Source organism: Melanotaenia boesemani, chromosome 19, assembly GCF_017639745.1.
Source record: "Melanotaenia boesemani isolate fMelBoe1 chromosome 19, fMelBoe1.pri, whole genome shotgun sequence".
NCBI lineage: Eukaryota > Metazoa > Chordata > Actinopteri > Atheriniformes > Melanotaeniidae > Melanotaenia > Melanotaenia boesemani.
Window position 1 is genome coordinate 8594974 of NC_055700.1, and position 18019 is coordinate 8612992.

The 18019-nt window shown below is 38.6% G+C and overlaps 1 protein-coding gene across 3 annotated transcripts in view; it reads left to right on the top strand.

Annotated features, from left to right (window-relative positions):
- Positions 1 to 18019, top strand: part of col5a1 (procollagen, type V, alpha 1) — a 73512-nt gene that overhangs the window by 14949 nt on the left and 40544 nt on the right. For all 3 annotated transcript variants that reach the window (XM_041969782.1, XM_041969781.1, XM_041969783.1), the window contains exons 2-4: positions 6923 to 7090; positions 12455 to 12668; positions 13083 to 13245. In XM_041969782.1, coding sequence (XP_041825716.1) covers positions 6923 to 7090; positions 12455 to 12668; positions 13083 to 13245 — 545 coding nt within the window. The remainder of the gene's footprint in view (positions 1 to 6922; positions 7091 to 12454; positions 12669 to 13082; positions 13246 to 18019) is intronic.

Below are 18019 nucleotides of genomic sequence, written 5' to 3' on the forward strand. Positions count from 1 at the left end.
TTTTTCTTCAGTTCCTGAAATTCCTTTTTGTGGAACGGAAATCAACAGTTTTTACCAATGTGTGGACAACACTGAGATTTTCTGCTCCAGTCTCATATCCATCCCTTTTTTTATCGTAATCTTGCCTTTAATGTAAGGACAAGATATTGTCTGGGAGTGTGGTTTTGGATTTGTGTGTTCACACATATATATATATATATATATATATATATATATATATATATATATATATATACATATATATATACGTGCAAGTGCTTGCCATCTTTCTTACTGGTATTAGAATCTTCTTGGTGTTTCCATTTGTTTACTCATGTGTTGCATGTCTGCAGTTATGTGTGTCCACACAGTGCTGTGCTCAGTCTAGCATACGCACAACGCCAGCAGTATGATTCCTATGTCTGGCCACATGAAACCCTGAAACAGCAACTTAGCATCATTGCTCATGGAAATGTGTCTTAGGTCTTTTCCCCTCCTATCTTCAGTATTTAGTAGTATTTTGCAGGACTTACTTTTAATCCAGATTTATTGCTTTTGTTTTTAGTTAAACTACCTCAGTTTAACACCACCCCTAAAATCTTGCTTAAAGCTAAATCACTTATACCAAAAGTAAAGAGCTGAATTTGGTCTTTAATTTCAGGTATACCCTCTACAACAGTGTGACTCTTATTACGAGTAATAGTGTTTTTACCCTCAGAGGTGTATAAAACCTACAGCTTTAGCCACATGAAAGGATGCCTACTGTGTCCTGTAGACTGTGTTGGCCAAAACATTTGAGATAATTATGACTTTTTGAGATAATTACGTTATTGGTTTGAGTTTCAGAGCCTCTATGTGAGACATTACTGTTGATAAATGTGTTTCTTTAAAGAAAAGGAAATTGCTCCCACACTTGCAGCTCTGAGTGCAGCACCCTCACTCATTATTGAAAGCTGTCTGATCCCATGTGTTGTATTCCCATCAATGCTGATTGAACCCAGAGCCAATCAGTGTTGTAAAAAAATGATTCTCAGATACTAATCAATTATAAAATTTTGTGTCTAGTTAGGTATTAATTAGTACGGGTATCGATACTTAAAGGCCACTTTGGCACCTGCTGGTTCACCAGCTGCCTCTACCCAATTTAAACAGGTACTGCAGAGGGCACCCTGCAGCATTTCCCTGGAGGACTCAATGTTAACATTGTTCAGTGTAATATCGAAAAAGGTATCGAGCATCCTCCTTTGTATCAGTATCAAGTTTGAAATGTTAATATTGTGACAACCCTAGAGCTAGTACATACCCACAACCTTTGCAGAGCCATTTATAGCTGGACTGAATATTGATTAAAGTCTTTCCCAATTTTATATTTAATGAAAATTAGTATAGATTAGGCTGTGATACAAGTTTACCTGTACAGTTAGCAACACGCTAATACTGGCTGTCAGTTTGATAACATTAACTAACATTATGGAGCATGAAGTCATGTTACACCAAGTGAGGTATAGGTGCAGGTGAGTCGGCAAGAGTGGATTTTATTTGGTATGAATTTCACTTTTTCCACTTTTAATAAATAAGGATAACAACATCTTATTTCTATGTTTAAAAGTTACATAGTCCTGTTTAAAGTAATTAAAGCAAGGACTATAATTGTAACCTGCTGCACTCACAGCCAGAGTCCAACTTCACAAGAGTTGGCTTCAAGTTTTATAACAAAATCAGGTGCATTAAAAAAAAAGACTCTTACACCCTTCCTGTCTGTGTTGCGCTCTAGGAGGGGGAAGTCTCTCATTGGGCATTCTTGTATTCAGCTGTGTTGGTTACCAGAAGAGGCAGGGTCCTCTTTACGGCTGCTAATTAGTCCTTGTCCTCAGCACCAGGTCAAGCATGTGCCTGGAGAGCTAGGCCTCACTTCAGGAAGGACTGGAGGAGGATAGGGGGCAGCGAAATAGGGAAGAATGTTAATCCCCCCCATGAAAAGGTTCTAATTCACTGGTCCGGCACCCCTCCTCCTGTCAAATGAAATGGTGCCGTCTGGAGTCACTAATAGTTGTTACAGAGGCTGTGTGTTCAAGAATGTGTGCATTTGTGAAAACAGACGTTGGATGGATACTTAGAAGAATGGGATCCACCACAGTCTTGGCACTTAGCCAAAAGTAGGATTATGAATCTGGCACACTAGCCCCTACTCACATACAAAGAGGAAAAAGAAAGAAAAAAACAGATAAGAAAAGGGTGATATTTATAAACACACACCATGCCTCCTTCTTTCTGCAACAGTAAACTGTAATATAATCACCCCACCCTTTAAATTAACTCACATTTAAACAATACTTTAATGAATTCATTATCCTTTACAATCCTGCAGACTCACCCATCCCTATGTTTGACAAACAATCTTATAAAATGCAAAGTTAGACACTGATATTTTAGCATGCTAAAATGAAGATACAGCAGTTTTCTGTGTAATTTATAGATGTGATTTACAAGTTTTCCACTGCACGGTTTTCCCTAAGGCCCATCTGTAGGAGTGGTAGAAAAAACACCCTTTAATGATGGTCATGTCAAATGATAAAAGAATGGCAACTTGGATTTTGCAGTTTTTATGAATTAATTTAACATGAATAAATCGTGTGTCACTGCTAATGGTTGCTAACCACATTCACAGAAATTATTTGACGTGGGATGTCCTTGGTTGCTCTATTTTGTAACTGCTGTGATTGCATTTACTTGTTTACAGCTGAGGCCCTGTGTCTGAGTCAAGTACCACATACTTCTGGAACAGTGTTTATGTGTGTTGGTGAAAGCAATGCATGAATAACATGAGAGGCAAAGGAAAAAAAGATCCTTTTATTTACATATGAAGAGGTTTCCTCGGAGCCCTGAAGCTTAAAGGCTGCACTGTATTTACTTTCCTCCTTATTTGTGTCATATTTCCTTGCATGAAAGTAGTTACAGCAGCATAAGAGGGACAGCAGACTGGCCGAGAGCAAATGTACACAAGACCGTGTTATATAAACAGTTTCTGTATATTTGTGGTGAACTCTCCTTTTGGATGTAAGGGGCTGTGGTCAGCGGGGAAAGTATTTTTAGCATCCAGTGGCAGAGGTGTTGGTCTCTCAAGGGACCTGCCATGCCAAGTTTTAAACATCTCACTTTAACAAGGTGGGATTGAGACCCATACCTGTGGCTTAGGATGTGGTCAGGACAACCTCCGTTGGCAGGTCGACTGCCGGTGACAGAAATTCATGAATGAAGTTGCGTGAAAATATGTAAATAAGGGAGGAATAATGTTTGTGTTTGCATATTTTTGAAGTGTGTTTTATCACGGAGGAATATGTTTTTTTTCTCTCTCTCTTTGCATCACCTACATCATTCCCTCACTAGAAAGGTACTTTTCTCCATGGGGGATTCAAAACCTGATGAACTTTGGAGTTTCATGTGACAATAAAAAGAAACCGCACAAAGGAAATGAGAAGGTGGAAGATTTTGACTGGTTGTAAATAGTGGTCACCTGATAAGGAATAAAAGGAATCCTGATGACAGTTGTTTCCTTTCCCTTAAAGCTACTGATCTTTCCCAGAATTGAATCGTGTCAGTGTAGATTAGCAATGGCAGGGTCATGACACAGTTAACATCGGCTGGATGCTCTTCACAAACCTCCCCTTTCTTCCCTCTCAGCTGTGATACTGAGCTGAACGTTATTATGTTGCTGTTATTGCTGCTGTGACAGAGAAATTGCTATGATGCATTGTGAGTGTGGGGTTTTCTGTTGCCCAAAGACATTTTATTGAATCTTTTAGCAATATGTGTGTGTTGTTGTGATCTGTAAACTAATGAAATGGCTGATGAGTGGAGGTAGTTTGCCAGCAGCTACAGCTAGTTTATGTTGTGAAAGCTTTATTTCAAGAAAACAAAGCTTAAAAACAAATGGGGAAAAGGTGAAGGCGTTAGAATATGTAACGCTGGTTAATAGTTAATGTAGTTTCATGTTATGGATGGTTTTGAACTATTTTGACAATAATTTTACTGCTTACATGAAGATGTATAAAGGGGGAAATAGCAGCCATGCTTGTTAAGTTAAAAGCACCTAAATGTCACTATCAGGTTGAAGCACAATAGTTGAGCTCTGTTGTTTAGACAGAGTTTACTGTGTGGTGTTTCCATGCCTTTTATGGATGGCCTCAGTGCAACTGTTAGTAATTGATTGACATATTTCCAAATATATTTCCAAAGGGATAATGTGCTCCTGGATCTTGGGGAGTTAAAGGGAATTTTATGGCTTTTTATATCTGAGGTTGTGTAAGAAAATTTTTGCCTTTAGATTACTCTAGTTCTTATTTTTTAATTAAAATGCTATTTGTGTCGGTTTATGTGGAATTTTGCTGTCAGTTTTAGTGGCTGTCAGTTTTTAGTCTTTTTTTTTTTTTTTTTTAAGGGGGATTTTTAATTTTAATTGCATTATTTAGGAAGTGTATTGAGGATGCTTATTTTATTGTGCTTGTTTGCGAAACCTTGACAACACAATTGGTTTTGGAGAGCAGGAGTGTTGTAAAGCAGAAGCTATCTTGTTGCGGAGAGTTACTGCACAGTTTTCCAAAGAATTAAACAAACACTGGTGTTCAAATTTAGTAGAAATAGGTATCATTTTACATTAATTGCTACAATGGTCAACATTAGCTTTTACCATCTAACTTATTTGCTATATCTAGCTATAAATTATTGTGAAAATAAGACATTTCAGTCATCAAAATGTATATAAATACCCCTAGAGCTAAATTATGTTTGACTGCTGTGAATCAGTTATTAACCTGTTTGTATCAAAAAGATCCAGACAAATTGTAGAAGCTGATTAATTACAGATACATCTGGATATTTGTAACAGGAGTAAGTTTTCCATCAGATAACAGTCCCACATTCTGTTTTATTGCTCTGCTGCAGAGCTCTGAGAGCCAGTCTCATTAAATGAAGCTCTGTCATCATGGTGAATGAAAGACATTTCCCGGCTGGTGGGCTATATTCTGTCTGTCACTTCATTGTGAGGTGATGACAGATGAAGTTGTCTTTTTGTTGAGACCCTTTACCCTCTTAGAAGCTTGGTCATCTTGTGGGACTGACTGACAGGAGTGTAACAGTAGTTGTATTTTTGGCATGCTGGAACGCTGGACTCGGTGAATCTTCAAGCAGATGGGCGTGGTGCTTGAGTTGATAGATTTCTTTACAAATACATGTTCTCCTTCTTAATGCAACTCCCAAAGAATTACTGTAATCAGAATTAGGATATTATCCCACACTTAATATATCTGACATTTTTTCCTCTGTAGTCCACAATGTATAAATTTAATTTATTGGATGTCAAGATATTCAATGTCCGGTGACTTTCAGCTTTAGTTGAGATTTGATCTTTTTGATAATGTAGGAAATATGCAATCAGACTTCAGCAGATGAGGAGGGAATTTCTTTCTTTTAACTGCACAGCTGTAGAGAAACATGTGCAGCCAAAGTGTTCTTAAATGAAACCCTCTGTTAAAGAACGTTGAGTTTTTTTTTTTAATAGATCTCTGCTCCACGTGAGTCATGCATAATGGCATCCAGCTGGAGGTTGTTCCAGGGCAATGCAAACAGTACTAAAGCACAATTTCTATGTGCCCCTTTATCTTTACACCTTTTGAGCTGCCTTTTAACTCTTTAATGGATGTGGAACAGTGTGTGGTCTTTTTGTATTGACACCAGAGTTGCTTTACCTGTGCAGTGGTGTGGTTTTGCTTCATGTCAAAGGGACCACCTTTGATACTTGATATTTACATATGTGTCAAATTGGAACTATAACCAAAAAAAAAAATCCTCTGTTGTCCTTAGTCACCCTTAGCTCTCTGAAGAACGAGTGCCAGCTTTCTGTTGAGATCTGTGCATGGGCAAAGCTTTGTGTCATCATGTAGCTTGTTATGTGTGCATCTGGCTGCAGAAACAGCTGTTTGTCCTGGGTGGTTTTGGCATGTGGCAGTGTGGTCCGGGGTCAAACTCAAAGTCACATTGTTGTGACCCAGTGTACTTCTGCGGTTGGCCTGGTTACAGCCAAGACGACCGGCTTGAGAGTGTGCTAATTGCATGGTTGTGGTCAAAAAAAGGCAGCGTTGGACTCAGCGTTGCAGTGAAGTGGATGGAAGGATTGGTTTTTGTGTAGCTGTAACCCATGATCATGGTGATCTATAAATGGGCATATCTCTCTTTAGAGCTTAAATGGATAACATAAATCTTCTTTGAACCTCAGCTATGTGTCCTGCTGAGTAAGAAGTTGTTCTGAGTCAGCAAAAGACAGAAAATCTACATAATTCAGCCATATAGGTAAAAAAGCAACTAAAATGAATTGTTTCAGATGGTAACAAGGAAATAAATTAAGTTTATTCAAAATAAAATTAGACTTTGTCACATTGATTGAATTCAGAAAAGTACTTTCTAAAACAGATTTCAGCTAAATTTAGCTCTAAAGTCTATGAGCTATAATATCTATATCTATATCTTTATATATATATATATATATATGTGTGTGTGTGTATATAAAGTGCCTAATCACATGACTTACTCCTGAGTTTTCTGGATTAAATGATGGAAGTGAATTTAGACAATATGTAAATTTTTAGATAAACAATTTATTTGCTTGTTACCAGTGAAAACATCTCATAATAGTTATAAAAGTTTTTTTTCCCCTTTTACAATAAGCAAACCAGAAAACTGAATTAGATTCATAATAAAAAGTACCTTGCAAGGACTATTACTCAAAACTCTTTTGAAAGCTTTTGTAAATGGACTGAATTCATGTGTCTTTTGCATTAAAAATCAAATATTGATGCAGTTATTCTGGTGATTTGTTTATTGCCATTCCAACCAGTTTCCTGTATTAATCTAACATCTCTCCCCCTTTTGTCTTTTTTCCTCTCTGTAGCGGAACCAGCTGATCTCTTGAAGATTTTAGATTTTCACAGTTTACCTGAGGGAGTTACAAAAACAACAGGTTTCTGCTCACATAGGAGGTCGACACAAGAACCAGATGTGGCTTACAGAGTATCCAAAGATGCCCAGCTCAGTGCCCCCACCAAACAGCTGTACCCAGGTGAGTATCTGATTTAAAACCATCTTTAATGTTGGCTTTGTTACCTTTAATTTGTTTATATATGATTGAAAATCCATTTACATGGGCTTTTGGCTACTTAGAGGCTGCAAATTTACTGGCTTCAAATTTATGTCGACTTTACAATGATTTTCTTAGGCTGGAACAGTCTGCCGTTGTATTTTTCATTCTCCTAATAATATTTACTGTAGGTGTCTCTACATCTTTATAACCATTTTTAATACAAAAAAGTGTGTGATATCTGCTACCTAGCTGGTGTTAATGCTCAGCCTTCATAATTATCATAAGATAATTCATGCTTCTTGAAAAGGCAGCAGCTGTGTGAGATCCAGCCCTGTAATGTTTGATGCTGTAGGAGGAGCTTGAGGATGGAAAAGTGGTGAAAATAGGGGTGGTGGAGGGGAGGGAAGTCTGGGGTTCCACTTTTGCCTTGTTCTATTGTGCTGACGTGGCTCTGAGCTGCAGCTCTGTTGAACTGCAATATTACTTGACTCTTTCTCTCCTCCCTCTTCTGTACTCTTTCCTTGTCTTTCTTTTGCCCTCAGGCTTCATAAATTTTCCTCTCTATAATTTCTCCATGACTGCTGCTGGTGCCTTGCAATGCTTTGTTCCTTAATGTTTGATCTGATGTCTGTCTAGTGAAACATGCTGAACTCTCTTCTCTGTACTGTACTGTATATGAAAAGCTGAGTGGTTCAGATATAGAAAAACAGAGCGAAATAATAACCCTTTCAGAAAGCTCAGATTGGATGGCATCCTCATTCATAGTCCTCTTAGATGCTGCTGTGGCCTTAGTAGACCTTTGATCCGTCTTCCTTTTGGCTTATACTATAGCCACAAGGCTTCTGCGGCCTGCCTGCCCTGACATGCTCTCCAATCAAATAAATACTGCTCGCTTTGATGCTGTATGACAGTACAGCCCCATACGGGTCTTTGTTTAGACACACATTCTATAATTACACACATGCTACTCTGGATCATCCAAAATAACAGTCTACATAAAACAAACCAACTGGAGGGGTTTGTAACAGGCACCACATGGTCTTAAGGTGCAAACAGACTAACTAGCTGTCTGTGGCTTGAAGGCTTCCAGTCCATTCGTAGTTTTGTGATGTGGCCCTGCTCTCTCCGGGATGTTACAAGAATGTACAGCTAATATATTCCAGCAAGCAGCTAAACCTGTGAGATCATTTTATCCATTTATTTTTTCTTCCTTTAACTATGTTTGCTACTGAGCTATGACTTTGGCCCAAAGCCTGCCAGTAGTTTGCCTAAATTACCAACACAGCATCCCGATTCTGAAAGGTTAGAAATAAAGTCACACACAGTATACTGTAAAAAAAAATCAAAGGCATGCAAACACACTCCTTTTGTTATGACTATAATGTTGGTAATAAAATCCACAGCAGCTCTGATTGGGAACACACTAGCCTGTGACCCCTTAACCACAGACAGTCTGTGATGATGTGTTGGAAAAGAGCAAGTGCAGACATGCAATCATTAGGCAAACATGCGGAAGAGATGATTCATTTGTAACTGCTGCAGCACTAAAAACAGAGGAGACCTTTCTTACCTGCATGTGAGTGCGAAATGAAGAAAAAGGGAAACCTTTCACGTGGCTGTTGTCCTGGTTTGTAACTTTCCAACCATATAAGTATTTATAAGTATATAAGTGTTTAGCAAAATGGACAACAGCCAAGAATTGGCAAAGAAAGAGCAAAGCAGCAGTTTTTCCTCTGACAAAGTTTAGCTATAAATCAGTGTTCAGAGAACTGGTGAAGGCACCGGCCATTCAGTTCAGGGTTTCAGTGACATAAACGATTACATGCTCATTATGTTTACATAGACAATCACAGCTTAACAGTTATTGCTACTGTTATACAGTAGATTAGGCCATTTAATGCAACTGCTGCCCATGTCTTAGAACAAATTTATTGACATATTTATTGATAGGTGAATATATTTTCCTTTTCAGCTTCTAGCTGAATGAAGAAATAAAAAAAAAAAACAACTAGGTTAGGGAACTGTGGAGGATGTACAGAACTTACCCTGTACTACATGAAAAATATTACTGAATTTAATTATGGCTTAAAAACACACAGATATCATTACATGTAAATATCGATAACAGTGCTGCTTAGATGCATAATTAATCAGTGTTAAATAATGTATTATTAACCCTTTTTAATATGAAGTGAAAGCAGGTTCATCGTTAGCTGAGATAAGGATGGTAGATTACAGGCTGTCTAGTGTTTTGGTCTTGTATACAGTTTGTTTTGTTTGTACTTCATCTATATAGATAGCTATAACACCAGAAGTAAAAAAAAAAATAAATAAACACCATTATTTTACTTTAGAATTAATAAAAAAAAAGAAAGCAAATCTGTTCTTTTTAGGCTTCAGACCTTTTGCTGCAAGATAGAAGTAGGTGTTTTCAGCAACTTATGTTTTATCTTTCCATTTATACTTTTACATCTACAGCAAAATGCAGAACCACTGGAATACATATTATCTCATTCAGAGGGAGGGATTTCTACACAGCTATGACTGAATAACCAATTACAGGTCTTTCTACCCTGTTTTACTGCTTGTATACACATTGACAGATAACAGGGAGCATCAGCTGAGGTGTTGGCACAACTCCTGCCCTTGCCTGACTTTTGGCTGTTCTTTGAAATTCTGCATGTTTCATAAATAAGAGGAAAATGACTGACAAGTGCATGTCAACTGCCAGTAGTGGGAAACCAGAAACAGATTCCTCAGTTTCTTTTAACTTGTAAGTGAACTCCTTCCCTTTTACTGCTACTTACACCACAGATTTGTCTAAGAGATACTTGAGGTATTTTATTAAAATAAGCAGCTTTGTTCAGTTATTCAATCTGGAAGAAAATACAGAATTTTACCAGATTTGCTGGTTCAGATGTCCCAAGTTGTCATGGGGTTTCTGCCTTTCCCGGACCGCTTATAGCTTGACGGAGGTGGTGATGCCGCCGCAAACTGTCTGGATTCCTGGCACCAGTGTTTTCATTCCCACTGTGTCAACATACTCACAAAGAAAACTCTGATACTGAATAAAGAAAGAGTAATCTCTCCTCTAGTGGCCTGAGACATTTTGCTTCAATTTATGGTATAAACTTTGCTCAAAATCCTGTTGAACACAATCTGATACTTGTCTTCTGTCCCCTAATAGATACCCAGAAGCAGAAAACCACATTATAATATTTTTAATATATCACATAGTAATAAATGGTAGATATCCCCCCCAAAAATGTTAATTTTTTTTGTTACATTTTGTTAAATAAAGAATTCATATTTAAAATTTGGACTTTTCTTACCATTTTTTCATGGGTCGGGCCTTAACGGGTTAAAGGCACCTTCCAGAGAAAACTCTAACTCCATCCATCCCTGTTTTCTCCTTATTTTGATTGAGATTCTTTCAGGCCATTGGTATAACTTATAAACACAAAACCATGAATGGGAACTTTTTTTTTACATATATGTACAACTTACAAACAGGAGAGTTTAATTTTTCAACATGATTGAGTTTTTTATATTTGTAGATTAGTTATTCTCATTTCTCTCACACTCTTTATTGCTTTTCTCTGTGCATTAGTTTCTCTTTCACCCCTCCGCTGACCCTTCACCTCCACACAAACAGCCTGACCTGAACCAGCACTGGTTCATTGTCCCTGTGATAGACGGGGCTTACATGCAAAAGGACACAGCAATAAAGACTCTTCAGTGTTGCTTTTCTTTTCTTCCTTTTTTAGCCTCTCAGCACTTAAAATTCTTATATTCGACCTGCTATAGACTTTTAAACTTGTCTTTTTTAACCAATCTTCTCCACATGAGATTTCTGAAGCCTTGTCACGCTTGTCTTCCTCGTTTTGATGTCCTTTCTCTCCTGCATCTGTCAATTAAAACAATATTTCTCATATGATGCCAAGCAGAATTCCTGAGGGAGCACACTGCCAAGGCATGTGCTCCCCGCATGATGTGATTTGATGCTTTGCATTAATGAAGGAATGATAGAAAATGGCAGTAAGGAAGACAGGAAGGCAATCCGACATCCAGATGCTGACATGGGCAGACATGATGCAAAAAAGGAATAAAGGAAAGGGTGACATTTGCAAATTTTGTTGCTGTATCTCTGCTTTTCTTTTTAATCTCAGGTTTCTACATTACATTCCTACAAGGGCATCTTTTATTATTAGATATGAACCAATTAGAAGTTCCCACCATTTAGCATTTTTCCAGTCTGTCTCATATTATTTTTAAAAGACGACAGGGTAAGAGACTTTGATGGTCCTACAATCCCACTTTAGCCTCAAAGCTTCTCTTTTTTTGCTTGTCTGGAAATCTGTGCTATGCAGATGCTAAAGAGTAAAAGATTGCTACTGGATTTCAAGTGGTTTTTCTACTTTAATCAACACAACCCAGGCTGTTGGTTTCTCATAACATTAGTAGCTTCAACATAGCTTGATTATCTCAAATTTCCCAAACTAAAAGATAAAAAGAAAGAAAACTCAAGTGCAGTGTAAACCCTACAGTAACTAGCAACAGTCTCCTTGGATAGTTGGAAAGCCTCTTTCAGGGTTCCTAGGTACGCCACTCTAAGGGAATTTGTCTGGCAGATGTGTTCCTTTGGCAAAATGGAGGAAATAGTTGAAGCTGCTCAGTGGAACTATGCAGATAGGGGTTAACACATCTTTTTCATATCTTTCATGTGCTCACATACCAGTATATTGTTGGTATTTCCATCTCCAAATAAATGTGTCTCTGATTATTTCTCCTGTAAAAATTCTTGCTCCTCTCCAAGTCGTCACTGGAGAGCCTCAGTGTCTGTTCGATGCATCAGCTGTGGGAGAGGAAAGAAGTGGAGAGGAGGAGTTTGACAGATAGTTTGACAAAGTCTCCCAGGATCACATGTTTTTGTCATTAATGCTTTTCATCCTGTGCTGCGCTGGAAACGATCCACTTTGTAATTCTCCTAACTTTCAGCTCTTTTTCCTCTGACTGGCCTCTAGCCTGTGAGCCACCCCTTTCAGATTAATCCTATCCTGTTACATTTTGGGCACTCTGCACCTCACTGTTGTTTCCTTTCTGAGCTCAGAGCCCATCTTACCAATTCCTCGAATTCAACTGATCCTTGTCTGTTTAAGTAACAGTGAAAACATTATACTCCCTCTTGACACAGGATCACAGTCTGTCTCCTGATATGATAATACAATTACATCCAGAGCACAAATCAATATTTTATTCCTCTTATGAAGATGAATGGTTACTGCTGCTCGTAACTCTTCAAAACCTCTCTTTTTCTGTCCAACCCATCATCTGTCCTGCCAGGTGATGTCTTCCCGGAGGATTTTTCCATCTTGGCCACAGTGAAGCCTAAGAAGGGCAGCCAGTCCTTCCTATTGTCTGTGTACAATGAACAGGGCATCCAGCAGCTCGGCCTAGAAGCAGGTCGCTCTCCTGTGTTCCTGTATGAAGACCACACAGGCAAACCAGACCCTGAGGACTACCCCCTCTTCAGAGGGGTCAACCTAGCTGATGGAAAGTAGGTGCTCTCACCATCAGTCTGTCATCTTCATTGTACAATCTAGCAAAATAAGTATCAGGCTCTGTTTAATGTTTATGTTTATGCATCCTTCCCTCTAATCAGACACCAGGTGGATGTGCTAGCCTTTGATAGTGGTTTATTTTTCACTGACGTGGTTTATTGTCCTCGTTTGCAAAATGCCACTTTTTCAGCATCCGTTTAACAAAATTGCACTTTTAAATCCCCAGTATTGTAACTTTTACCTGCCGTCAGTGTATAGCTCAAACTCAAGGCTCACTTTACACAACAAGAATGGGATATATTTGAATTTGGTCAGAAAAACACAAAAGAAGCCATTAGCCTGTTAGTACATTGTCACTGGGCTGCATGTAACCCAGTAAGTGTGTGAATTAACTTGACCTCCCATTTCAGGTGGCATCGAGTGGCCATCAGTGTGCACAAGCAGACCATCACCCTCATTTTGGACTGTAAAAAGAAGACCACCCAGAAGCTGCTCCGAAGCCCCCATCCCATCATTGATACCAAAGGAATTATAGTGTTTGGAACTAGAATACTTGATGAAGAAGTCTTTGAGGTAGGCCTTACACTTTAGTTTGTTTTTTTTTTACATCTGATCTGCACTTAGTTAAATCCTATAGTTTAAAAGTTGAACACATCACTTTGGATTTTCTGTGAGGTAATTTGTTATTTTTACTCATTTAAAAGTTGGACGGTTGATGCACATGCACACACTCTTCTTTATGCACAATATGCAGACTTCATCCAGCTTGGCTTTGATTTTTATAGAAAATGAGGCAACGGCAAAGTTAAACCTTCTTTTTAATGTCAGAATAGACACATGTGGCTGTGGCGTAAGTGCTGGTCATACCCAGTACCCCCTCTGCTCTTCAGGGCTCATAAATTGAAGGATTGTGGTGGTGGCCTCATCCTCTTTGGATGTGTGGATTTGGTTTGTGGAGCCCCCAACATTTAATCCCACGACCTCTGCCACCCACTTATATTCAATTACACAATCACAAATCAAACTTAATTTTAGGTATTATATATTCCACATGTTCCACAAATGAACTTCATGTCCCCTAATTTTGTTCTGTTTTCAAATGTGCTGTATATGTTTGCCGCTGAACTGTGTTTGTGTTGGTGCTGTTTTAAAGCTCTGGCCTCAGTGTGGCTGCTCTTATATTTCTGCAGCTAGCTTTATGTCTGGATTCTGTGTCTGCACAGGCTGTAGCATTTTATTTATTTTTCTTGCAGTAACATGATTTTAATTATGGAATGAGCTCTTTTTATGCTCCTAAAGTCTTTATGGCAGTATGTTTTAGATTTACTGTAATCTAACTAGTGACATTTTTTGCATGTACAGCAGAGGGAGATAGCAAATATGGCTGAAATACCATGTGCTTTTACCTTGTTTGACACATATAAATTCATTCAGACAGTTCCTGTAGCAAGTTTTTGTGTGAATATTTGTGGCTCTTTAACGTGACCCCTGTAAGGGACACACACAGCAAAACTCTGAGAGCACAAGGCACAAGGAATAGTGTCGTCTTTGTCCCTTCAGAGTTGTGCTTGTTTAATGGGGGATTAGTCTATGAGGCCGAGGCCCTCAATAATAATTAGTAACAGAGGCTGACTGATGTGACTGATGCCGAGCCAGCTGACCTGTAACCTTGCTGCTGCTGATTGAGAATAGACAAAAAAGAAAAAATATGACGTTGTCACCCCCCGGCAATCTTTTAAGTTAGCCTCTCTTGAAGTGAGAGATATATGATGGGATAAAAAACCAAAGTGAGAACATCCTGCTCTTTTTCAGAACCTTTGCCCTGCTGCCTGCAGCATGAAAAATGCATATATGTTAAATGTATACATCTTTTTTTTTTTTTTTTAATAAATGAACGTTATGGGAAAATGTGGCTTATGAGTGAAACAGGAAGTACAAGGCTGTTCACATTTCTAGTGAAACAGTGGGCTATTTAATGAGGTGTAAATACAGATGTTGTTGCATGAGTGTGTTTGTAGTTTTTATTTCCCCTGATGGCTGCTGGTTAATTGCTCCTGTTTCCAACTAGATGGCCACATTTACTCAGTTACAGTTCTGGTCTAATTTTATTCCTTGCCAACGATGACATACTTTATATGAGTAATAAAGAAGCAATCTAAATCTTAGCCAGCTATCAGAGGTGCGACCACAGCCCACTGGTTACCGTGGGAGCGGACAGATAGTTTGAGAGAGATGTTGAAAGCCCTCCTGCTGTGTGTCTGCCAGTTAGGAGACAGGACAGGCTCCAGTGCATGTAGAAAATGGAAAATATGCCACATAGTTTCCAAATTATGCTCAGGCTGTGCTGCTTTCCGCCCCTTACTCCCTTTTCCTCTTTGTAGCTTAGTCTGATCCTGTGTTGACTTTAGCCAGAGTCAATTACCACCAAGAGGTGGTCAGCGTGAAAACACATACACAATTTACCAGTCGGCCATTTAAATTTCAGTTGAATGAAAGGCCTGTAATTTCCACCCAAAACCTGTAGGAATACAATTTTTTCACAGCTGATTTTTAAGCATTATCTTTCCAATTTTCCTCTACAATGAAAAGTTCAATATTATTGGTGATAATCAGTTTTTTAAAGAGTAAAATAACATTTTTTATCACCCTTATAGAGGAAAATTAATATAGTCGGCTTACAGTGAATGGTCTGTTTCATCTGCCTGTTAAGTTTTTTTTACAGGAGCCTGTGCCTTTTTCTTATGTGCAGCAGGCAGAGGATAAGTGGTACTTATATGCTGAGGTGGTTTGTGGTTTGGTCTCTAACAAGCATATTGTGGTAAAAGAGAGACTGTCTCCCCTCTATAAGTACCATAATGTTTTTTTTTTCCTTTGTAGCTTACATAAGAGCTGAATTTGTGATTGTGTCAGTTGGAGATGATTAAAGTGGCATTAAGGTGTTCATGCGAGCAGACACGTATTTTTACTTGGTAATCAATGCTCATCTGCCACAAATGAAGTAGTAAGCCCATGTAAAAGTCAGCCATTATGTGCCATTGCCTGCAGGAAACTCCAACTTCATTTTCTTCATGACTGCAGGCTTTTAAAGCCTCTGTTGCTCAGAAAGTAAGCCTGTTTGACAGAGTTCATCTACAGATTTTCCCCCTCGATTTCCCTGCTCACTGTTGTTTCCGAGCGAATTTGCCAACAAAAGCAGAAATAATTTAATGCCATCCTTTGCTTTCTGCTGTGAAATAGCTGTGTGTGGTTGGTCTGAGGAACCGCAAGTGGGACACACAGACCGCTTGGCCTCACTTAGAGGTTATCCGCTGGGGACGGCGACTGAATTGAAGTAGTTGAGGTGGAGCTGTGCAAACACAGCACTTCTTGTCTGGACTCTGTTATCTTAGCTGGAGCAGAGCAAAAGAATCCTCATTCTGCATTAATGTGGATATATGTATATATTTTGAATAGCAAAAAGACACCAATTTAAGGTATTTGAGAGTTTAAGAAGGTTTTAGTTTTGCGTAAACAAGTTCAAGGAGGAGTTTCAAAGGAGTGAAGAAGTTGGGGCATTAAGTTCAAGGAGATGAGCCAAAACCTTTGGGTCATACTTTGGAAAGTATGAGGAGCTCTCTCCCCCTCTGATGTCAGTTTTGGAACAGCAGCTGTACCACATGACATCATCCAGAGGTTTCCTTGTTATCCGCTGATAGTCGGATAACACCGTTATAGGCTGATAGTGTGAAGAGGAGGGAGAATGGGGCAGGGGGTTTGGATGTGCATGTGTTTAAGTGATAAGTTTGGAAGGATTGGTAAGAAACTGTGATGGGGATGGGAAGATGAGGTTGAGATGATAACAGGTTAGTGATGGGATTTAAATGATAAGGATAGGGGAGCAGTGCAAAAAGCTGGGAGGTTTTTTTAAGGGGACTGGGATGAAGTAAGCTGTGGGGCTCCCATGGTGCAACCAAAGCCAGGAAAAAGTAGTAAAACCCTGCAACACATGAGCTTGATGCTCGTAATGAGCTTTTATATTGTAACAGCCTGATGAGTTTTACACATCCTGTTTCCTTATCTTTACCTCAGGATGTTTCTTCATTTTTCTGTCTTTTGCTCAGCCAGGCTTCTTTCGGTACACATTTTCAGTCATTTGTGGTAAAGATTTGATGAAATGTGCTATATTTGCTGTAGACTTTTCCAAAAATTTAAACTCATTCATGTTTAGTTTTCACAGCTAGATGGCCTAAGTTTGCTGGGCCTTGACCTGGATCATGTTTTAGTTTTGATTTTAGCCTTTTAACAGTTACTCTCCTTAGCTTTTGAATTGGTGTCCTTACTTTTAACAAATGCATCTGGCCCCAGATTTTTGCGATAAAAAGTCTGCAGGGGGTCAAAAAGCAGTAACAGTTAGCTGACTGTTTAATGCATGGATAATGGCTTCTCTCCTGGAGACCCATTAGAGGAGAGCTAGAAATTTGATGCCCTGCTTGGGCCTTTATGGCGGCTCCAGTGTGAAATTATGAGAGGGTATTACGTCCTTGTTTAAAAAAAATAAGCCAAATATATCCTAGTTGACTACTAAAGACATGCTTTTAAATGGACCGTGTAAGCAGTATTCTTAGTTTAGAATGCACTGAAGATAAACAAACCAATAAAAGCAGCAATGAACAGCAACAATTGTTTGTTGAGGACCTAATTTTGTGTAAAATTGAAGAACAAAGTGCTACTTTAGGCACATTTGCCTGGGCAAAATGTGGTGAATCATAGCACTGCAATTCAAATGAATGACAATAATAAAGAGCAGCTGGTGCATTTTCAAAAAGGTAATTTCATTTCATATGAGTGGTTGGTGCATGGATGTGGGTCACACTGTATTTAGCTTCAGGTTGTCTTCACACTTCCATATCAGCTGTTGTTTGTGTCACAGTTCAACCACATGACTGCTGTTCTACATAAATGATCACAAATGACAACATACTGACAGTAAGATAAATCCAGAACAGAAATAATCTACTTGATCTTACACCACTTTCAGAAACCTAAAAAAGTACAAATTATTTTAGATCTCATTATTGGTACTTGTTGAAACGTATTCAGAGCTTTTCATTCAGAGTAACAATCACTGATGAGGTTGTGGTTTGTGGTTCATTTGGACTGCTTGACACGAAACACACATATGTTTCTGCTATTTTGCCAGATTTTACTAATATATGTTGTAGATGTCATCGCAAATCAATCAGTTGTGAACCATGAAATGCAGCAATACAAATTCAACCTCTCAAATAATGTGAAAGTCAAATAAACTACCTTTTAAAACTGTTTGAGTTGAGTAGTTTTACTGTCAATTTGTAGTTTTCCCACAGAT